We start from the raw sequence: 22,990 nt of genomic DNA, 5'->3' as shown, positions 1-22,990 counted from the left end.
AGGCAATACAATGGCACTAAATTCATGTCTTTTAATGGCTACCCTGAATGTAAATGGGATAAATGCCCAAATCAAAAGACACAGGGTATCAGAATGGATAAAAAAACAAGACCCATTGGGGCACCTGGGTGGCTCAGTGGGTTAAAGCCTCTGCCTTCGGCTCAGGTCATGATCCCAGGGTCCTGGGATCAAGCCCCACATCGGGCTCTCTGTTCAGCAGGGAGCCTGCTTCCTCCTCTCTCTGCCTGCTTCTCTGCCTACTTGTGATCTCTGTCTGTCAAATGAATAAATAAAATCTTTAAAAAAAAAAAAAGGAAAAAAATTATTAAAAAAAAACAAAATAACAACAATAAAAAAAAACAAGACCCATCAATATGCTGTCTACAAGAAACTCATTGTAGACCGAAAGACACCTCCAGATTTAAAGTGAGGGAATGGAAAACAATTTGCCATACTAATGGACATCAAAAGAAATCTACGGTGGCAATCCTCGTATCAGATAAAGGTCTCAAGTACACAACCTAACCCTACACCTCAAAGAGCTAGAGAAAGAACAGCAAAGAAAGACTAAACCCAACAGGAGAAGAGAAATAATAAAGATCAGAACAGATAACAATGAAATAGAAACCAAAAGAACACTAGGACAAATCAACAAAACTAGGAGCTGGTTCTTTGAAAGAATTAACAAGATTTATAAACCACTGGCCAGACTTATCAAAAAGAAAAAGGACCCAAATAAATAAATAAAATCATGAATGATGGGGGAGAGATCACAACCTACACCAAAGAAATACAAACAATTATAAGAACATATTATGAGCAACTACACACCAGAAAATTTGACAATCTGAAAGAAATGGATGCATTCCTAGAGACATATAAATACCAAATTGGACAGCCATATGCAGAAAAATGAAATTGGACCATTTCCTTATACCACACATGAAATAGACTCAAAATGGATGAAGGACCTCAATGTGAGAAAGGACTCCCATCAAAATCCTTGAGGAGAACACAGGCAGCAACCTCTTCGACCTCAGCCATAGCAACTTCTTCATAGGAACATCACCAAAGGCAAGGGAAGCAAGGGCAAAAATGAACTACTGGGACGTCATCAAGATCAAAAGCTTCTGCACAGCAAAGGAAACAGTTAAAACCAAAACACAACTGACAGAATGGGAGAAGATATTTGCAACCGACATATCAGATAAAGGGCTAGTATCCAAAATCTATAAAGAGCTTAGCTTAGCAAACTCAACACCCAAAGAACAAATAATCCAATCAAGAAATTGGCAGAGGACATGAACAGACATTTCTTTAAAGGAGACATCCAAATGGCCAACAGACACAGGAAAAAGTGCTCCACATCACTCGCCATCAGGGAAATACAAATCAAAACCACAATGAGATAACACCTCACACCAGTCAGAATGGCTAAAATTAACAAGTCAGGAAATGACAGATGCTGGCGAGGATGCAGAGAAAGGGGAGCCCTTCTATGCTGTTGGTGGGAATACAAGCTGGTGCAACCACTCTGGAAAACAGCATGGAGATGCCTCAAAAAGTTGAAAATAGAGCTACCCTATGACGCAGCAATCACACTACTGGGTATCTACCCCTAGATGCCCATCAGCAGATGAATGGATAAAGAAGTGTCTGTACACACACACACACACACACACACACAATGGAATACTATGAAGCCATCAAAAGATGAAATCTTGCCATTTGCAATGATGTGGATGGAACTAGAGGGTATTATGCTGAGCGAAATAAGTCAATCAGAGAAAGAAATTATCATATGATCTCCCTGATATGAGGAATTTGAGGGGGGGGGGGTTGGGGGGTAGGGAAGGAAAAAGTGAAACAAGATGGGATCGGGAGGGAGACAAAACATAAGAGACTCTTAATCTTACAAAACAAACTGAAGGTTGCTGGGGGGATGGAGAGAGTGGTTGGGTTATGGATATTGGGGAGGGTATGTGCTATTGTGAGTACTGTGAAATGTGTAAGCCTGATAATCCACAGACCTGTACCCTTGGGGCTAATCATACATTATATGTTAATAAAAAATAATTAATAATAATAAAAAAGAACATCTGTGGAACCAGTGCTTTGCATTCTTACATTACCAGCAACCCAAAGCAACCCAAAGCCTCATCAGGATTCACAATTCTGATTCCTGTCATCGTGGATTTTTTTCACCTGCTTTAGAACTCCAAAAATGGAATCACATCAGGTGGTAGGCAGCTTCAGAATGAGTTTCGGGGTGCCTGGGTGGCTCAGTGGGTTAAAGCCTCTGCCTTCGGCTCAGGTCATGATCCCAGGGTCCTGGGATCGAGCCCCGCATCGGGCTCTCTGCTCGGAGAGGAGCCTGCTTCCCTTCCTCTCTCTCTGCCTGCCTCTCTGCCTACCTGTGATCTCTGTCTGTGAAATAAATAAATAAAATCTTAAAAAAAAAAAAAAGTACTCAGGGCCTATTGGACAATATACATATCACGCAAAAAAAAATCCCTATAAATAAATTCCTTTATCTATTGTACTGTTCTATTCCATAGCTCTATTTCTATTCTTTTGTCTGTATCACATTGTTCTAATTATCATAGCTTAATCAATCATGTCATCTGATATATAGTCCTCCAACTTTGTACTTTTTCATGTCTTACTATGACTGCCCTTAAGAATCTCTATATAAATGTTAGATTCAACGTATCAATTTACGGACAGACAGACATATACATATATACATACAGACAGACACACACACACACACACACACACACACACACACAAGATATTGACTCTTACTGCATTGAATCTGTAAAGTTTGGAGATTACTGATTTACAATATTGAATATGCAATCAATGACCAACGACATCCATTTATTTAAGTCTGATTACCTCAAAGAGTTTCAGTTTTCTGTATTGAGTTTTCATAATCCTTTTGTCATATTTATTCTTAGGTGTTTGATTTTTTAAAACATTTTTGTTATAAAATATGTTATAGAGTCAGGAAATCACAAAAGGCAAATATATAGCTTAATGATATTAGAAAACAAATACTCCTGTAATCATCATACAATTAAAGAAACAGAACTTTGCCTGAAGCCCCTCCTGGTGTCTTGATCCAATTGCAATTTTCTTCTTCCAAAAAGTAATCATTTTCCTTATAATTGACTCATCCTTAAATTTCTTATAAATTTATCATCCAAGTTTGTAACCCTAGACATGGTTTAGTTTTGCTGTTTTAAATAATGACTTTTTCTCTTTTACTCTATAAGTCACCTTTCCAACCTTTTACTGACCTTCAATGAATCTGTTGAAGAATACATTGACCTGTAGAGTTTGACCTTGACTGTAGAGTTCCCCACAATATGGATTTTGCTGAGTACATGTTCATGGTGTCCTCTGTATTTCCTGGAAAATAAGAAACTGGTCAATCCTTTCAGGAAGACTACAGACTGTGGTGTATTATTTGTCAGGAAGCAGACAATGTCTGGTTATTGCTCTCTATGTGATGTCAGCAGCCATTGATACTCAGTGAATACACAAATCTTTTGTTCAATCACTAGAACTCACAGTTCTTCTAAGTTAATCTTGCATTTCCAAATTCTACCAGGTCCCAGCATAAATTCATCATGGATTGCAAAATTGAGATATTCTAACTTAATCACTTCTTTTCCACTTATTGGCAAGAATACTTTTATGAAAAGATCTATCCCCTCATCTACAATTTGGTTGCACAGTGATGCAGTTCACAACAGAAAGGCAGTTTAAAAGCTTGGTTATTCTCTCACCCCACCCCATTCTACCTCCACCATTTTAAAAAGCAGGTTTCATTATAATGAATTTTCCCCCAATGATCCTCATAAGGTGACCTTTTTTTGGTATCCATAGAAACTCATGGATTTAAACATAGTTGGTGGATTTTAATTCATTGTAATTATTACACCTACTGAAGTTCAAACTGTTCTATTGTTCATGGAAAGCCTTCTCACATTTGGCCCCTGAGTCCTCTTGAAATGGCCCAGTGCTCTTTGATAACTTCCTTGTTATTTGGTATCACAAAACTTTCCAAGTACATTTCACACAAATGCACCACAGACCTTAAATCAGCCATTTCAAGATCATAATCTGAGCCCTATGGATCTTTGTTCCTACTGGGTTGGTCATTGGCTCTAGTCCTATTCAATAGTCAGAGATAGTGTGTATGTGTAATGTATATGTGTGTGTGTGTGTGTGTATGTGTGTGTGCTTGACACATATTTTCATATATAATTATATATAGAGTATATAATTACATATATAAATTTATAGATATACACATAGACCTAAATACCTTTATTTATATAAATACAGTTAAAAATGCCATGCCTGGGTGACTCAGTTGGTTAAGGGTCTGCCTTCAGCTCAGGTCATGATCTCAGGGTCCTGGAATTGAGCCCTGGGTCAGGCTCCCTGCTCAGTGTGGAGTCTGCTTGTCCTTCTCCCTCTGCCTCTCCCCTACTTGTGTGCATGCATGCTCTCTCTCTCGCTCAAATAAATAAAGTCTTTAAATATATACATATATATATAGCTAAAATGACTTACTAATTACAGACAGATAATTCTAACTCAGCACTGCAGGATTTAATAAACATCCTCTATATTACCTCTGTATTCATTTCCTCCATCCTGAGAACCCAAGTTCCATAGCTCGCAGATGTTATAACTAGAATACTTCAGGGATGCCTGGTTGCTCAGTCAGTTAAGCACTGAACTCTTGATTTTGGCTCAGGTCATGATCTCAGGGTTGTGAGACTGAACCCTGTATTGGGCTCACACTGAGTGCAGAGTCTGCTTGTCTCTCTACCTTTGCTCTTCCTCCCATGCATGCACATTTTCTCTTTCTCCCAAATAAATAAAATCTTTTATAAGAAAATAGAATACTCCATAATTCCTCATTTGTTCCATTCCATATTACTCACAGAACAGACTCAGAATTGCAATTTCAACATACAATGCTTGAAAACAGTTTTAACTTCATTTGGTGTTTGTTCATTGTTTCTCTGTCACTTACAGGACTGATACCTACATTGCCAGAGCTTACCTCCATTGCATACGACAGTCTTTCCTGTTTAACCCTCATTTACTTCTCATTCTACAAGCATCACTACACTTAATGCTCATCAGCCATACTTATATTGATTATCTCTAGTCACTTCAGCTGTGTGATATTCTTTCTTTAATAGTTTCCTTCATAAGTGTTCATGGAATTCAGATAACCTGACCTGACCTCTTGCATGTTGGTTAATAGTTGGTCCATGTCCTTTGTAGTTAAAAGTTGGTTTTGTTAGGATTAAAATTCCAACCTCCCATTTTAGGTCTAAAATTTCTCTAGAATACAATTCAGTGTTGATCATTCTGACTTACTATTCCAGGTATGTAATATACTTGTTCAAAATGCAGTTTCTATTAGTGTTATTTTTACTATTACTATTATTATTTTATAAAATTTCTTTTTAAAAAATTTTATTTATTTATTTGACAGATAGAGATCACAAGTAGACGGAGAGGCAGGCAAAGAGAGAAAGGAGGAAGCAGGCTCCCAGGAACCTGGGAACATGACCTGAGCTGAAGGCAGAGGCTTTAACCCACTGAGTCACCCAGGTGTCCCTAGAAAATTTCTTAAATTATACTGTTAGTATTTGTTCTGTTTCCTTGCTTTTATTCTTTAGGTGCTGCTATCATTTGTATATTTGATTTTTTTTTTTTTGCCTATATTCAGTATTCGTCACTTTCTCTTGAATCTTTTTCAACTGCTTTTTTTGTATTTTAAAACTTTAGAATATTTGGTAATTTATGGAATATTTTTCTTTCTTTTTTTTTTAAGATTATTTATTTATTTATTTGACAGTCAGAGATCACAGAGAAGCAGGCAGAGAGAGAGAGTGGAGGAAGCAGGCTCCCTGCTGAGCAGAGAGCCCGATGTGGGGCTTGATCCCAGGACCCTGGGATCATGACCTGAGCCAAAGGCAGAGGCTTTAACCCACTGAGCCACCCAGGTGCCCCTTATAGAATATTTTTCATCTATTTTTTTCATAAGGCATTATCTGTTGTGCTTATTCATTCTTGTGTTTCTCCTGATTGACTTTTTTTGATTGACTTCTTTTTTTCATGAATTATTTCCATTTGAGTTTATTCCTAAGATCTATTTTATGTTTGGACAGTAAGCTGAATACCAGAATAAAACCAATTCAGTTGGGATGTATTATAGTTTTACATACCATGGATACTATTTGTGCTTTTGTTTACAATTTTTGCATGCATGTTCAGAAGAGAAATTGGCCTGTGATTCCATTCTTGTAATAATCTTTTCAGCTTTGGTCTGAAGCTTATGATGGCCTTATTAAAAAAAAAAAAAAGATTTGAGTAGTGTATTCTGTTATTTATGTTTCCTGGAAATTTTTTAAGATTCCTATTTCTTCCCTAAATATTTGGATGAATTTACCAAGAAAGTCACTTATCCTTGGAAATTGTTTTCTGTAAATGTACTTAACTGGGGTTATTAGATACTCTTTTCTTTCTTGGGTTATTTTTAGGTTGCATTTTTTTAAAGAAATTATAATCTTGGATGAATTTCCAAATTTCTAAGCATAAAATTTATCATAATTTTAACAGCTTTGGGATATAATTTACACTACATAATTTACCATCATTTCACCAATTAATGTAAGCAATTCAGTGCAATCCACAGAGCTGTACAACCATCACCATAACCCAATTTTAGAAGATTTTTGTTCCCCCCAAAAAAAGTCAAGACACATCAGTAGTCTTTTGCCATTGTCTTCAACCCTTCAGCCCTAGGCAACCACTCACCTACTTTCTGTCTCTACAGATTTGCCTATTCTGGGCATTTATAATAAATGGAGTTATACAATATATGGTCTTTTGTGAGTGGTTTTTTTCACTTTGCATAATGCTTTCATGGTTCATCCATGTTGCAGCATGTATCAATAATTCATTCCTTTTTATAGCTCGAAAATAGTTCATTGTATGAATATTACGCAGTTTTTATTGACATTTGGGTTATTCCCACTTTTTGACATTATTAATATGCTTCTATGAACATTCACATGAAAGTTTTTGTGTGGACCCAAGTTTCTACTTCTGCTGAGTATATATCTTGTAGCAGAAAGTGCAGAATAACTCTTATGCTCAACATTCTGAGAAACTGTCAGACCATTTTGACAGCACTATTTACATTCCCACCTACAGTGTGTGTGGGTTTCAATCTCATCTTATGGCCTAGAACATGATCTACCATGGAGAGTGTTTCATATGTACTTGAGAAGATGATGGATTTAAGTCTTGTTGGGTTGAGTGTTTTACAGATCTTTGTTAGGTCTAGTTAGTTTATGGTATGGTTCAAGTCTTCTACCTAGTTGTCAATCTTCTGCCTACTTCATCTATCCATTACTGACTCGGAGGTATAGAAGTCTTCAACTAATATTGCTGAATTCTCTATTTCTCCCTTCAATTCTTCATGTATTTTGCTGTTTTCTTCTCACATTTTGGTGTTCTCTTACACGTTGCACATATTAACAATTTTTATGACTTCTGATGGATTGACCCTTTTTTTTTCTTTTCTTTTTTAAAGGTTTTATTTATTTGACAGAGAGAGACACAGCGAGAGAGGGAACACAGCAGGGGGAATGGCAGAGGGAGGAGGAGGCTTCCTGCTGAGAAGGGAGCCAGATGGGGGCTCCATCCCAGAACACTAGGATCATGACCTGAGCCGAAGGTAGAGGCTTAACAACTGAGCCACCCAGGTACCCCAGTTTGGGCCCTTTCTGCATCATGAAATCTCCCTCTTATATCCAGCAACTTCCTTCCGTTGTTGTTTTAAGGTCTATTTTGTCCAGTATTTGTCTAGCCACTACAGCATTCTTCTGGTTGCTATTGGCAAGATGTACATTTTTTCATCTTTTATTTTGAATATATTTGTATCTCTAAATCTAAGGAGTACCTCCTGTCCACACATTTTTTTGTTTTTTATCCAGTTTGATAATCCTGCCTTTTGATTGGATTGTTTCATTAATTCACATCTAACTTTATTATTGATATGGTAGGATCTACGTCATTTTACTTTTGTTTTCTACATGTCTCATGTTTGGAGGTTTTCTTGTTGTTGTTGCTCCTCTATTCTACTTTGTAGAATATATTTGTATATATTAAATGGATATTTTCTAGTGTAACATTTAACTCCATTTATTATTATCAATTTTTTTTTTAGTTAATGGCCGTTCTAAAGCTTACAATCTATATCTTATCAGAATCTACTTCAATTTAAACTAACTTCATTCCAGTCAGATATAGAAACTTAACTCCTCCCTCATCCCTTTTTGGTTTTATTACATTTATATATATCACATATTCAATAATACACTGTTGTTAAGTATGACTGTAAATAATCTTACCCCTTTTAGGGGAGCTGAAAGAATAAATAAGAGCAAATAAATATTAATGGAGTTTGTTAGGTCAGTCTATTTACCATTTCTGGTTCTCATTTCTTCCTATGGATTCAGGTTATGCTCTAGTGTCATTCTCACTCTAACACAGCTTTGTTCTCACTGCCTCCTTTGTCTGAATTGTCAGATATACCACAGTTCTGTTATGTGCCTGATCATCCAAATATAAATATAACATTTATGTACTTTTAAAATCAGTCAAGAAAGAAGAAATGTGAATTTATGTTGTCTTATTAATCTGAATTCTTTGTCTTGTTTTGTTTTTGTGGATTTGAGTCTGATACCATCTGAAGAACTTCCATTAGTATTTCTTGTGAAGTAGCTGTGCTAGCAATGCGTTGCTTCAGTTTCTGTTTCTGTTTATCTGTTAGGTACCACACTGATAATACATGGTGGAATGGTAGGGAAAATTAAAACGAGATGTGCTATATTATGTATATTTTACTTAAGTGGCTTTGGCAAACTGTAATGTGATAGAAATCACAAAAAGCTACCATTTCAGTTCCCCAGGAATATTCCATTGACTGTCAATGTTAGTAAGGAAGACGTGAATCTCAAACCTTTCATTTGTGCTCATCTTATCATCACCAATTCTCCCAGCAATGTAATAACAATCGTTGAGTTTGGGGATGAGTTTTGGTCAGTGTAGTGTGAGCAGATATGATGCCAGCAGAGGTCTTAAATGGGCTTAAGTGGGCTCACCTCTTGTGTTTCAGTGGCCACAGTAAGAAGCGTGTGCCCTGGAGGCAGCTAACCCACAGTTGGGCCCTGGAGTCAGGTATGTGGGACAGACCTCAAATGGATCCAATCATGGAGGAAAACCAGCCACCTGGACGTCTGAAACAGTCACTACAGCTAGTCCATAGATCAAAAACCCCCAAATTCTTGCTGATGTCACCAAAGTTTTAGAATGATTTGTTCCACATTATTACAGCTTGAGTGGACTAATACAGCATCTTCCAAATTATTGTTATATAGATGACTGCCACTGTGCCTATATAAGAGGCAACTGTGTCTGAATATTGAGAATTCTTGAACTCTTGGTGCCTCTCTAACACATTTCACATGGTTAAAATCTCCCCAAACAAGTTTGGTAATGTGTCATAAAGACCTCTCCCTATACTTTTACCAAAAATAAATAGAGTTCGATTTATTTTATGCCTTTATGTAGTTAAAATACATTTTATGAATATAAAAGGGTGAAAAATTGTACAGGAACATCTTTGGATAGCTGTTATTCACAAGAGAAAATTATAATCAAAATAGGCATTTCGCTGAATGTAGAGCACTGATGCCCCCAGTGTCTCTAAAGGCCAAGTGAACAAAGGCATTTAATAAGTATGGAATCCTGCTCTTCATTTGAGAGGGAACAAGCTGTTCTAAAGTGGCAGAGGGATGTTCTTAGCAGCTATTTGCAACACTCTGTGAACTGGGTTATTATGTTGCTATGAAGCAGTCTATTGTCCAAATGTAACTAACTACAGAACCTTGAAAAGTAGAAAAAGACAGAAAGAGCCAGAAAACTCATTTCATTCAACATTCATTCATTCATTCATTCACCAAATATTCACTGACTAGGTTGACTATGTGTATAACAGCAATGCTGAGAACCGCACAGAACACAGAGATGTATCCGTGCTCTCAAAAAGTTTAGATACCAGCAGGGAAGATAAGATGTAGATGCCTTATGGCAGTGCCAGATATGTCCTATTAAACTGTTCCCAAGTTCAGAGGAGAGAAGGGATCCATATCTTGCTTGGATTGTCTGTGAAGCTTTTCCAGAGAAGGAGACACAAGGGTGGTGACTAGAAGAGTTTTTGACACAATACACAGCTAGAAGGAAGCAAAGATGTAGAGATAATTAGACCCATAGATTTAAAACAAGCCTGGTAAGTGAAATTAAAGCCAAACCATGGAAAGTTTTAAATTTCATTCTTAAAAGTTAGGGGTTTGTTGTGTTGGCAACAGGTGTCATGGAAGGTTTGGGCAGGGCAACAGGATGACCCATGAACCTTGGGAAGCTTTATAAATGATGTAAGGAGAGCCTGAAGCAATCATTGCAATCCACATGTCAGATAATAAATGGCGAATAATGGCAATGCAAATAGAAGAAAGGAGTATGAGAGACGCTATAAAGGAAAACCTGCCAGGGCTTGATGATTGATTAGGTACATTCATTTGTTCATTTAAGAAGTGTTGTAACTAGTGCTACAGTTATATGTAGCATGTAGTAACTGCTAGTCCCTAGAGATGCAAAACAGACATGATCTCTTCTCATGGACCATATGGTGATCTCTATTTCTATCTTAAATGCACTGTGAAATGTGATGAAGTCTATGAATGAGAGAGACATGGTGTGATGAGAGCTTAGGTTGGGGGGATTTGATGAGTAGAGTGGGTAAGGGAATGTTTCCTTGGCAATGTGACACATGACCTGAGAAGGATGAGAAGGCATTAACCGGGTGCAGACAGACGGAAGGGAATATTCATGTAGAGGGGAAAGCATGGACAATGAACCACAAGTATGTAGGTCTGAGAGGAGTCCACTGTGGGCTAGACTCCTGAAAAATGAAAGGGAGAGGGGTGCAAGATAAGGTTGTAGAGATCATGCCTCCATCACATCCAAGGGATGCTGTGCCCTGTAGATCAGACACTCAAAGTGTCAGTGGACAGTGAGATAAGGAGCTTGCTCTAGAATATACCAACACACTGCTACCATCATCAAGAGAATCTCATCTGCTGAAATGAACAGGATGGTTAGTGCATTTACATTCTGAAGCAAGCTCCTCATCTTATAGATCAGTAACCGTTGTCAACTGCAGCTAGTCTGTGAGTCCACATTGAGTAGCTATATCTTAAACAATTGTGAGGAGGACTGCCTTTATCCTAAGAGAAATGAAAAGTCATGCAAGGATTCGAACAGGAAGCAGGGGCTGCATTATGAAGCATGGATTGGAAGGCATGGAAAGAAGATGAAGAAGTCTGTGCCTGAAAACTTATTTTGCTGGTGAAATAAGAGGTATCTTCTTCAGGTCAGAGAGCAGGGACACAGTATCTAATGGTGACATGAAAAGAATAGAGGAGGTCTGGAAGAGCCCTTGTGAGTTGTTTTAAGTAAAGGGATGGAAAAAAGAAATGAGAATGACTTGGCAGTTAAAATAAGAAAGCCTATGTTGTTGACCAGGTTGACACAGGTCTGTGACTGGATCCAATAAACTCATTGCTCTGAAACCAGGTCCAGAGAAGATCAGTATTAGAGATGAGAAGAAGGCATCAGAACTGAGGCTCCACGGGAAAGTAAGCTGGGTTGGAGGTCTGGGAAAAATGTCAGGATGGATCAGTGAAATACAGTAAATGAGAGGTAAAATGATTCCACTTAACCAGTGGATGGTGTCAAAAACCAAACTCCAGGGCGCCTGGGTGGCTCAGTGGGTTAAAACCTCTGCCTTCGGCTCAGGTCATGATCTCAGGGTCCTGGGATCGAGGCCCGCATCGGGCTCTCTGCTCAGCAGGGAGCCTGCTTCCTCCTCTCTCTGCCTGCTTCTCTGCCTACTTGTGATCTCTGTCTGTCAAATAAATAAATAAATAAATATCTTAAAAAAAAAAAAAACCAAACTCCACATATTGAATAAAACAAAACAGAAAGATGAGCTTATTTCAAGGATTTTGAGCTTCAACCTCTGGGAGCAATCAATTCTGAGTCTCTCGCAGGCTAAGGGATTTTTATGGGGTAATGCAGAAGTTATTTGATTTTTTTCCAGCTGACTGGTTGCCTAGTCGAATTCTATCTTATTTGGATCAGGGTAACTGAGTCAAGGGAACAAGGAAGTCCAGAGAAGGTGAGATCAGAGTTGGCATTTGGGGACTGGCTGGTGTCCTTTGCTGATTTCTAAGCAGAGCTGTATATTCCTGTAATTACTTAAGTTTCCTTTATGTGTGGCAATTGACCATCTTCATTTTGTCCCTGAAATAAGTGACTCCATTTTAGTTTGGCTCTATAGTGGAAGAGGAATGCTGTAAACATAACACCTAAAGATTATCACCGTTCTAGAAACTGTATACAAATGCAGGTTCAGAGGCCAATTATCTGAGTTCTACCTACTTAGCGGATATACAATCATATATTCCTTATGGAGTTGTTAGGAAAATTAAATTATTTCATACTTAAACAGTGCTTAAAATAATGCCTGGGAGGGTGGGCCTGGGTAACTCAAGTGGGTTAAGCAACCGACTTCAACTCATGTCACAATCTCAGGGTCCTCTAATCAAGCCCTGCCTGGAGCTCCCTGTTCAGTGGGGAGTGCTTTTCTCCTTCTCCCTCTGCCTCCTGGTCCCCACTTGTGCTCTCCCTCCCTCTCTCTCAAATAAATAAATAAAACCCTTTGAGAAAAAAATAATGCCTTGGGTATGCAGGGTGGGTCCAGCCACCCTGACCTAAGCAAGTGGGGTGGGTGCCTTTTTTATGATAATCACTTGCAAGAGGGGTGCCTGGGTGGCTCAGTTGGTTAAGCATCTGCCTTCCACTCAGACCCAGGTCGGGCTCCCTGCTGAGCAGGGAGTCTGCTTCTGCTTTTGCCTATCCCTGCTGGCTTCTGCTCTCTCTCTCTCTCTCAAATAAATAAATAAAATCTTTTTTAAAAGGGCAGGGGGATAATCAACCAGACCCTAAAAAGGAAGTAAGCCATTGAAGGTGTTATGGATAGTCCTTGCTCAGTGGTGATATCAATAGAAATGTTAAAAGCAGGGCGCCTGGGTGGCTCAGTTGGTTGGGCATCTGCCTTCAGCTCAGGTCATGATCCCAGGTCCTGGGATCAGTCCCGCATCAGGCTCCCTGCTCAGCCGAAAGCCTGCTTCTCTCTTTCCCTCTGCTGCTCCCCCTGCTTGTGCTCTCTGGTGCGCGCTCTCTCTCTCTCTCTGTCAAATAAATAAATTAAAAATCTTAAAAAAAAAAAGAAAGAAAGAAAGAAAGAAAGAAAGAAATGTTAAAAGCATTTACGTTCCCTGGTTAGCTTTCTATAAAAGACCAACCCTAAAGGCAACCCTGTCGGGACCCCCTCTCACTCTAGAGCTTTTTCTGTATTTTCATCTAACAAACTTCTATCGTTTTACAAAAAAAAAAAAAAAAAAAAAAAGGCTAGAAGACAGAATACTAATTATGAGAGAGTTAAATGTCAACAGAAAACAAAGCGATTACCAGTAATCGCTAGTAATCGTCCTGAATTTATGGAACTCATTAAATATGCCAACAGCCGTGTGAGGTAAGTCGAAACTGCAGAAGTGAAGAGTTACTTGTAGGAATTAACACAGCAAAGATTTACTGGACAGCAGGGGACAGCCACTAAATCGCTTGCACATCCCTAATTAAGGGTCTTCTCTCCTGGGCGGTGCAAACAAGACACCCGTCAGAAGTTCAGACCACTTCTTAAATGTGCTGTTACATCCGTTTCTCACTGTTACTCGACCAGAAAAACCTCTCCGCAAGCCTCAAATCCCGAAAACCTCCTACCTTCCGCACCTCCCTCGCCTCGGAGGTCCCGCCTCTTGCCCTCACGCCGGGTCCCCACGAGAGGCGGGGCTCCCGCTGCGTGCTGACGCACAGCGAGCGTGCTGACGTCTCCGCGCTCCGCCCGCCGGCTTGAATCGCGGTCCCGCGCGGCAAAGGGCGGTGGGGCGGGAGCCAACGGCCAGCGGCGGGGGACGGGGGGCGGGGCGGGAGCGCGGCGTCGAGGGTCTGGCCTGGCTGTGGACTGGGACCCCGCGTCTTCTGGCTGAGCTGCCGGTGCTGCGTAGCCGCGGGGTCGCAGCTGCCCGGCCGTGAGCGACCCGGCACTCCCGGGCGCCTGCGGGCATTGTCTCCGCCGCCGGCGTCCCTGGAGGCCAACGCCAGGCCATGATCGACTCGGTGAAGCTGCGCCGCGACAGTGCGGCCGACTTCTTCTCGCACTATGAATACCTGTGCGCGCTGCAGGACTCGGTGCCGCTGCCCTCGGTGCGCGCTTGCCTGCGGGAGGGCGTGCTGGACTTCAACGCCGACCGCCTGCGCCTCGTGGACTGGGCGCCGCTCCTGAGCACCCTCAAGATTAATAAAGATCTGCCCCTAGTCTCTGTCAAGAGCTTCTTCCAGCCGTGGCTTGGCGAAACAGGTTTGTAGTTCCCGCTTCGGGGGCCCTGGAGACGGTGCGGCGAAGCGGGATTTTAGACGGTGCCGGGTGGAGGCGGGGCACCAACCGGGGTGGCCAGTCCCGCGGTCTGGGTGCAGCACCCCGGGGACTCTTACCAGCTCAGTGGCCCGGAGTGAGTCAGTTACGGCCCGGTAGGTCTCAGCGTTCCCATCCGTGATGTGGGCCAACAGGACGCGCTTTACGTGGTGATTGCGAAGATGCACGGAGTTGCTGCTTGTAGAGCACTTCGCGCGGTCTGGGGCATCATTAAGCGTTCGACAGATCTTGCCTGGTTTTCTGGATGAGTTAGCCTGACAGAGAACAAAGCGATTTGGAAAATTGATACAGCTCAGGCTTTTGCTTCGTTTCGGTTTGATTAAGACATAGCTCTTGGGGGGGGGGGGGAGCTGTTTTTGTTTTATTATTATTTTTAGTGACATCTTATAGTGGATAGACTCTATGTGGCCTGAGCGAGTTACTTTTGAACTACAATCCCCACACTTGTAAAGTGGCACTAAAACTATTCTTTCCATCTCCTCTTAGAATTAACAGGTTGTTTAAAAGTACACTTACCTGGTGAGCACTGAGTAATGTACAAAATGATTTATTTATTTATTTTTAAAGATTTTATTTATTTATTTAACAGAGAGAGAGAGAGATCACAAGTAGGCAGGGAGACAGGCAGAGAGAGAGGGAGAAGCAGGCTCCCCACTGAGCAGAGATCCAGGACCCTGAGACTATGACCTGAGTGGAAGGCAGAGGCTTAACCCACTGAGCCACACAGGCGCCCCTGTACAGAATTATTGAATCACTGCATGGTACACTTGAAACTAATATAACACAGTATGTTAACTACACTGGAATTTTTTTTTTAAAAAATAAATTTGACCAAAAAAAAAAAAAAAAAAGAATTGCACAAGTTGTATAAAGTTTCTGGGCACTCAGATGAGCTCAGCCAGCACTAAACACTGTTGGAGGCAAGGCCCCTGGCCTAGAGGATCTCCTCTTCTACTGGGGGAGGCAGCAAGTAAACACAAGCACAGTAGTCAGTGTTCTGGAAGAAGTGACCTCTGGTGCTGCAAAGCAGAGAACAATGAAAGGAATGTTCAGGGAAGACTTCTTGGAGGAGGTGCCTCCTTTCTGAGGATGTGAGAAGCTATTCAAATGGCAGAAGGGAGCTGCTTGTGTGAAAGTTTGAGAAATATAAAAATATGGCAAAACTAAAGTACAGGACAAGAACTAAGGGTTCTAGAAGTGAGACCCGAGACTGGAAACCAACCTGGCAGGGGCCACACAGGGAGGGGCCTTGTTTGTCCTATCAAATAGTTGTTTATCCCGATGGTTGTGGGAGACACAAGGATGATAGATGGATTTTTTTATTTAGAAGCTTGCTGTGCCCTCCATATGGAAGGCAGTTGATTGGGAGGAGGACAAACAGTAATCTGAGAGCCCAAATTAAGGTATGGAAAGGGAGGACTGGATTTCAGAGATCAAAGAGAAAGAATGGACGGGGCCTGGTGACCAGTTGGTGGGGAGGGCAGCAAGCTTGGATGACAGTTTATAGCGGCATCTTTCTGTGAGGCACAGAGCACAGTAGGAGGGAATTTGGGTTGGGAGGAAAATCTCACTTCATCTTTAATGCTTTAGGAGGGCCCGGCCGGGCATCCTAGCATGTCTGCTAGACATCTCAGGGCTGCAGGTGCAGATCTGGGCTTTATGGGGGAATGTTTGAGATATGGGAGAAACTGAGGCAACCCACAAAGAAGATCTAGAAAATCCTAAGCCTGAAGAATGTTTTTTTTTAAAATGGACCCACTTGCTTGGAGGCCCCTGGCTGGCTCAGTGGGTTAAAGCCTCTGCCTTCAGCTCAGGACATGATCCCAGGGTCTTGGGATTGAGCCCCACATCCGGCTCTCTGCTCAGCAGGGAGCCTGCTAACCCCGCCCACCCCCTGCCTGCCTCTCTGCCTGCTTGTGATCTCTATCTGTCAAATAAATAAATAAAATCTTAAAAAATGGACCCCGTTGGGGTACCTGGGTGGCTAAGTAGTGAAGTGTCTGCCTTTCAATCAGGTCATGATCCCAGGATCCTGGGATCAAGCCCTGCATCGGGCTCTCTTCTCAGCAGGAAGTCTTCTTCTTCTACCACTCCCCCTGCTTGTATTCCTTCTCTTGCTGTCTCTCTGTCTGGGTCAAATAAATACATAAATAAAAATCCTTAAAATAAAAAAATAAATAGAAAATAAAATGGACCCACTTGAGTATGTTTACAAGCTGAGACAAAAGAGCCAGGACACAGGATGTGAAGATCCAGGAGAGAAGTTGACTATGGATATATTTTTTTAGACCTGAACACTTGGGACACCTGGGTGGCTCAGTTGGTTAAGCGTCTGCCTTGAGCTTAGGTCATGATCCCAGGATGCTGGGATCGAGTGCCCCATCCTGCTCCTTGCTTAGCAGGGAGTCTGCTTCTCTCTCTCTCTCTCTCTCTAATAAATAATAAAATCTTTAAAACCAAACCCAAAAAAATCTGAACAATTATCATGTGCTTTTTCTAGGCTCTGGGTTTCACATCATCTGTTATCTCTTCTGCAAGGACATTTCTATTTATCCCCTAGTGAAGAGAAGTCACATTATTCTCTCATCTCATGCAGGTGTAGTAACTGTTCCATACCTCTGAAGGGACTTGATGTATCCAAAGTAATCAGAAGCAATTACAGTGGGAAGAGACCTCAAAGTCAAGGCCACTGTACTTAATCTTGCCTAATCTTTCACACTGAACGTAAGAAAAATGTGTCATAGAGACCACTCTCTTCAGAATTCCTTCCCTGAACCTGTTCCAGCGGTTCCAGACTGTAGATTTCAACCTCCTAGGTTTGCTTATTTATTCTCACCAGCATTGCTTTGCTTTCCTCTTCTTTTTTCTTTTCTTTCTTTTCCCTTCCTTCCTTCCTTCCTTTCTTTGATTTTATTTATTTTAGAGCGAGAGCATGAGCAGCGGAGGGACAGAGGGAGAGAAAGAATTTCAAGCGATTCTGTGCTGAGCTCAACACTGGGCTCAGTCTCACAACCCTGAGATCAAGACCTGAGCGGAAATCAAGACTGGGTCCTCTAATCAACTGCGCTTCCCAGGCGCTTCACCTTGCCAACTTCTAGCTAATGTGGCTGCCTCTGAGTTCAGTTTCTCTCAGTTCATCTGCTTACTGGGCTTCAGTGATGTTTTTCTTTATTTGAGAGAGAGAAGGAGAGAGATGGGGGTCAGGGGTGCGGAAACAGAGGGAGAGGGACAGGCAGACTCCACTCCCAGTATGGAGTCCCGACCCGGGGCTCAATCCCAGGACCCTGAGATCATGACCTGAACGGGAACCAAGAACCGCCACTTTAACTGACTGAGCCCACCAGGCGCCCCTTCAGTGATCTTCTAAAATGAAAATACATGCTTAAAATAATGCTTGGCACAGGATTATTGTGTATGGGCTTCGAGATTTCTGCTCTGCACAGAAGCTTGAAATCTCTGCCAAGCCTCAGGGGGCTAATTGGCCAGAGGAAGAGGTGCTTTTTCTAATCTATCTGATTTAGGTACCTTTTTCTAACCGGCAGAGGCACCTTTACTGTGCCAGTGGTAGCCTCTGTCCTCATCAGCTTTCCTGGTAAAAGCCAGAGACTTTTTATCGGAGCCTTGCTTTGGCTAACCTCTGTATTGTAATTTCTGTCTCCTCCCCCTTGTGTCTTGGCCTTTAGTCGTCCCCACCTGCAGTATTTTCCGTGGCCAGCAGGTGTCAGGCTTGGATGTCTTTGCGCAGGTGTCCTCTGACGTTAAGCTCCTCCCACCCAGACTATGTGGTCATTCCCTTTCTAGATTCAACTTGAGGGTTATCCTGAAGCCACACTTAGATATAGCATCTTGCTTTCATAGGAGCCTCTATACCCATGGTTTATATTTCTGTATCTTGTGTGGTTGATGCTTTGGGCTTACATTTGTCCCTCAAAGAGGGCTTTAAGAACACAGAGCAGATGCTTTCTCATGGTGATAATACATATTTTGTAATAATTTTGCTTTAGGTTCTGACAGAAGTAAAGTTTGCAGAAGTCGTGTTCCTGCGATAAGAAACAAAGATGTGACCTTCCAGTTATGTAAAGCTCTCAAGTGCTGCTTAAGTATATCAAGTGCACTAAAGAACCTGGAGCTGAACGGACTAGTGCTGCGCGAGAGAGATTTGACTGCCTTGACAAAGGTAAGGCTTCTCCAGTGTGTCCTGCAAACATTGGATATTTGCTTTGGAGGGAAACTCAACCCATAAAAATTTTAACTTTTTCTTCCCACTAAAGGGATTGAATAAATCCACCTCTCTGGTACACCTGTCTCTTGCAAACTGCCCAATTGGAGATGGAGGTTTAGAAAGTAAGTTTCAATGTTTTTTACGTCTCCTCCAACCAGACTGATCTCACGTCTCCCTGCTTGCATGTTAATTGCTGTCTGTACCTTTTCTGCCTGTATTGTCTCCCAGGCCTGATCAAACCATGGTCTCCTCTCACCTGTACACTGAAAGTTTGTCATGCTGGATACTCTCCGAACCACTTTCACTTAGATTATGTTAAGCCACAAGCCACACAAGTATATACTATATTGTTAATATATATGTAGTGCAATACTATATATATGCAGTATAATATATACTATATTATTTCATTCATCTTTTTATTATCAAGAAATAATTATGGGAAGGGAAATAGCAAAATGTAAAGACAAAAGAATTATTATCCTTAAATAGTTAAAAACATCTGTATGCAATCATAATGACAAAATGCACTGTGTTATGTACTAAAATAGGAAATACATGCAAAGTGCTATGGGAGTATATAAAAGGCCAGCAAATTCAGTGGTGTTGGGGGGGGGGTGTATCATAGAGGTAATCACAGAGAAAGTAATTGTTGATTGGGGTCCTGAAGAATTACTGTGTTCATTGTGTCCACTAGTGGTCTGGGGTGTAAGGAAGGCTGCATTTTAATTTGAGGGGATTAAGACTTGACATGTTCTGTCTTACATTGCTCTAGTATATTGCTCTAGTACAGCACCTAATAAAACTCTGGGTTTAGAGTTGACATTTAAATTGACGGATAACTGATAAATGAGTTTGGGTTGTATCATTGGAAATAGGAATATAGGAATATATGGGAAGAGTTTTAGACTTTTTAGGTTTTTCTTTTTCTTTCTTATATCTCAAAAGGTACAGAGTACTTTACTGACTAGTTGGGCTTAAAGTTTGCCAGGTTCAGAATATTCAATTCGTATTCAATTCTAGCATCTAGGTAAAATTAAACTGTTGCTGTAAACTAGAATAACCCTTTATTACTGACATATTTTAGAATGCACCAATCCATCCGTTGCCTGGGAAGATTGTAGATAGTGATTTTAAGACTACAGCTATAAACCCTCCGGTAGACTCAGGAAAAGCAAATAAGTCAGAATTGACCAGACTGTATGGGCTCTTCATCTTATCGTGTGTGTGGTTTTTTTTTTTTTCCCTTTTAGTTATTTGTCAAGGTATAAAGAACTCTATCACTCTTAAGACAGTAAACTTCACGGGGTGTAATCTGACATGGCAGGGAGCAGATCACATGGCCAAGATCTTAAAGGTGACTTTCTGTTTAAACTTTCATGAAAACATATTCTGTGATTAAAGCACATTAATACTCCTATACAAGATGGCACATCTTTTCTTGTCTTTTGATATACATGATTACAGTTTTGGTTTTGTTGAAAGATTATTACCAGTTTTCAGTTTGGGGTTCTACCACTAAGGAAAGGTAATCCATTTAACCGTAGTAATAAAAGATCTAGTGTATAATACATTATAAATAATACTTTCATGTATTTTTAGTTCTTTGAAACAGCCCATCACCGGGTGTTATAGTGTTTCTAAAACGTAGCCGGGCCCATTTGCTGACTTTGTGACTGTGGCTGTTTTCGTCCTACAACAGCAGAGTTAAGTATTTGCAACAGAACCTTATGGCCCACAAAGCTGAAAAAATTACATTTGGGCCTGTGCAGAGCAAGTCCGTTGACCCCAGATATAGAAAACAGTCAGCAGCATGGATTCTGAAGCCGAATATCCCAGTTTCAGATTCCAGCTCACCAGTTTCATAGCTTCTGACCATGGACACATTACTTAGCCTCTGTGCTTTATTAGGAGGATTAAATGAACTAGTTTGTATAAAATAGTGCCTGGCACATTATAAGCACTGTGAAAGTGTTTTTCTGTGATTTCTACTTTTTGCTTTTATAAGTTATTGTTCATAGAAAAACGGCACCAATGATTTTCCATTTAGACTGGCATAGGAACTTTGAGTCTTTTTTTGTTTGAGCATGTAATAAGATTTCTTTCTTTTAAAGTCCGTGTTCCCTGTTAACCAAAATTTGTCTTATGAATACAGAGAACTGAATGTGTCTTTACGACTTTATCTGTGGTTAAAAATCAAACCATCAATTTCCTGAGGGAGGTCAAACTGGCTTTGCATACTGGAGGCCTCTAAAGTTGGTGTGCAAACTCTAAAATAGTGAGATCCATTGAGTTGGGTAAAGAAAATACCAGAACCTTTATATTCCTTTTGTAGTATTTAAAAAATAACCGTGTAGTTTATAATGTAGGTGAAGTGTATGTGCAGAACTGAATGTGTAACTTCGTGTATATAATTTGTCAATAAATAGATCCATGTTACAGAAAGTCTACTGCAGGATGCCCAGTCAAGGGTCTGGAAACCACAGGAGGACAGAATGATAGAACTTAGAGCCTCAGCAATAACAGAATTTAGAACCAATTCCCTGACTTGGCAGATAAAGAAAATAAAATGTATAGAATGTAATTTGATTGTCAAAGTTTATGTAACTAATCAGCCACAGGTCACTCCCTGGCTAGAATCTAATCACTGGCAAATTAGAATCTGGGTCCCTGAGACTCTTGAGCTAGAATCGACTGTTGAGCCTCTCGGGGTGACTCTCTTGGCTTATATGCTTATATGTGCGTATAAATGTCTGACGTGATAAGCCGTCCTCAGTAGGCATACCCTGCTTCCTTATCCAGATATCTTAATTTCATCCTGTTAAATCTTTGAAGTATCAGACCATGAGAAGGCACGAAGAAATCTGGGCCGAGAGTCTTCGTTACAGGAGGCCTGATCTGGACTGTATGGCTGGTCTGAGGCGTATCACCTTGAACTACAACACGCTCATTGGTGACCTTGGCGCAAGTGCTTTTGCAGAATCTCTCAGTGAGGATTTATGGCTTAGAGGTAAATCCTAGAATTTTTTAAATGTTAAGTATGTTTAGCTTTTGGCTGGATAACATAGTCATGGGATTTTTTTTTTTAAGCCTTATTTTTTCCAATACCTTTTACGGTGCTTTTAAGCTTCTCTAAGAGTTGCATATACTCTTTATAGGAAATACAAAGTAACTAAACAAAATTACTCATAATCTTAATACACATTTTAGCGTACCTTCAGTGTTTGTTTTTCTATAAACATGTTCATATACTTCAGAGACTAGAAGAGTGAACTCATGCTTCAGTTACTATTTCATGCTCTTCTCTTACTTAATGATGTATCATAGAGTCCTCCATTATGTTGATGTACAATAGTTTAATCCTTTGCGATTAGATTTAAACACTTTGTACTTTGCTCTGTCAGGAACCGTGTGTAGTGAACACATCTCTGTGACCATTGCATTAGCTCTATAGATTAAGTTACTAAAAGTGGAAAGACCTCATAATGTGACATATTTTTATGACTTACTGCACATTGCCGAATTCCCATCCAGAAATCCTGTGCCAGTTTATAATCCACCTTAACAGTACATGTGAGGCCTCTCCCCTCACAAATGCTGACTTGTGTCACTAGTAAAAACTGTAATGCTATAAAAGTGATAACCCTTCCTTTTTAATTTTTATTTTATTTTAATTTTTTTTATTTTTTTAACCCCTTCTTTTTTATGCAGGTGGGATTACTCCAAACTTTATAGCTTTTTTTTTTTTTTTAAGATTTTATTTATTTATTTGTCAGAGAGAGAGAGAGAGTGAGCACAGGCAGGCAGAGTGGTAGAGGGAGAAGCAGGCTCCCCGCAGAGCAAGGAGCCCGTCGTGGGACTCGATCCCAGGACGCTGGGATCATGACCTGAGCCCAAAGCAGCTGCTCAACCAACTGAGCCACCCAGGCGTCCCAACTTTATAGCTTTTTAAATTTCATATGGTATGACCATCTTAAGAAGTCACTACATTTACATCTCCCACATCATTTTTAGTACTTGCCATTATATGAATATGCCGT

General features: G+C 40.6%; 1 protein-coding gene and 1 long non-coding RNA gene across 4 annotated transcripts in view; one reads left to right on the top strand and one right to left on the bottom strand.

Moving 5' to 3' along the window:
* LOC116570726 overlaps positions 1–14,084 on the bottom strand; it is an 82,185-nt gene extending 68,101 nt beyond the window's left edge. Inside the window, exons 1-2 of the long non-coding RNA XR_004277537.1 lie at positions 14,017–14,084; positions 3,306–3,417 (exon numbers count right to left, since the gene is read on the bottom strand). This is a non-coding gene — a long non-coding RNA (uncharacterized LOC116570726). The remainder of the gene's footprint in view (positions 1–3,305; positions 3,418–14,016) is intronic.
* Positions 14,085–14,127: 43 nt separating this feature from the next.
* CEP78 (centrosomal protein 78) overlaps positions 14,128–22,990 on the top strand; it is a 33,899-nt gene continuing 25,036 nt past the window's right edge. For 2 of the 3 annotated variants that reach the window (XM_032308209.1, XM_032308208.1), the window contains exons 1-5: positions 14,128–14,653; positions 18,733–18,905; positions 19,000–19,072; positions 20,204–20,307; positions 21,786–21,960. In XM_032308209.1, the coding sequence (XP_032164100.1) occupies positions 14,401–14,653; positions 18,733–18,905; positions 19,000–19,072; positions 20,204–20,307; positions 21,786–21,960 (778 nt within the window). In that variant the 5' untranslated portion in view covers positions 14,128–14,400. The remainder of the gene's footprint in view (positions 14,654–18,732; positions 18,906–18,999; positions 19,073–20,203; positions 20,308–21,785; positions 21,961–22,990) is intronic. The other variant, XM_032308210.1, reaches the window with a different exon arrangement.

Source organism: Mustela erminea, chromosome 12 (genome assembly GCF_009829155.1).
Source record: "Mustela erminea isolate mMusErm1 chromosome 12, mMusErm1.Pri, whole genome shotgun sequence".
NCBI classification, from domain to species: domain Eukaryota; kingdom Metazoa; phylum Chordata; class Mammalia; order Carnivora; family Mustelidae; genus Mustela; species Mustela erminea.
The sequence above is the reverse complement of the archived record's forward strand: the minus strand, read 5'-3'. Positions and strand labels throughout refer to the sequence as shown.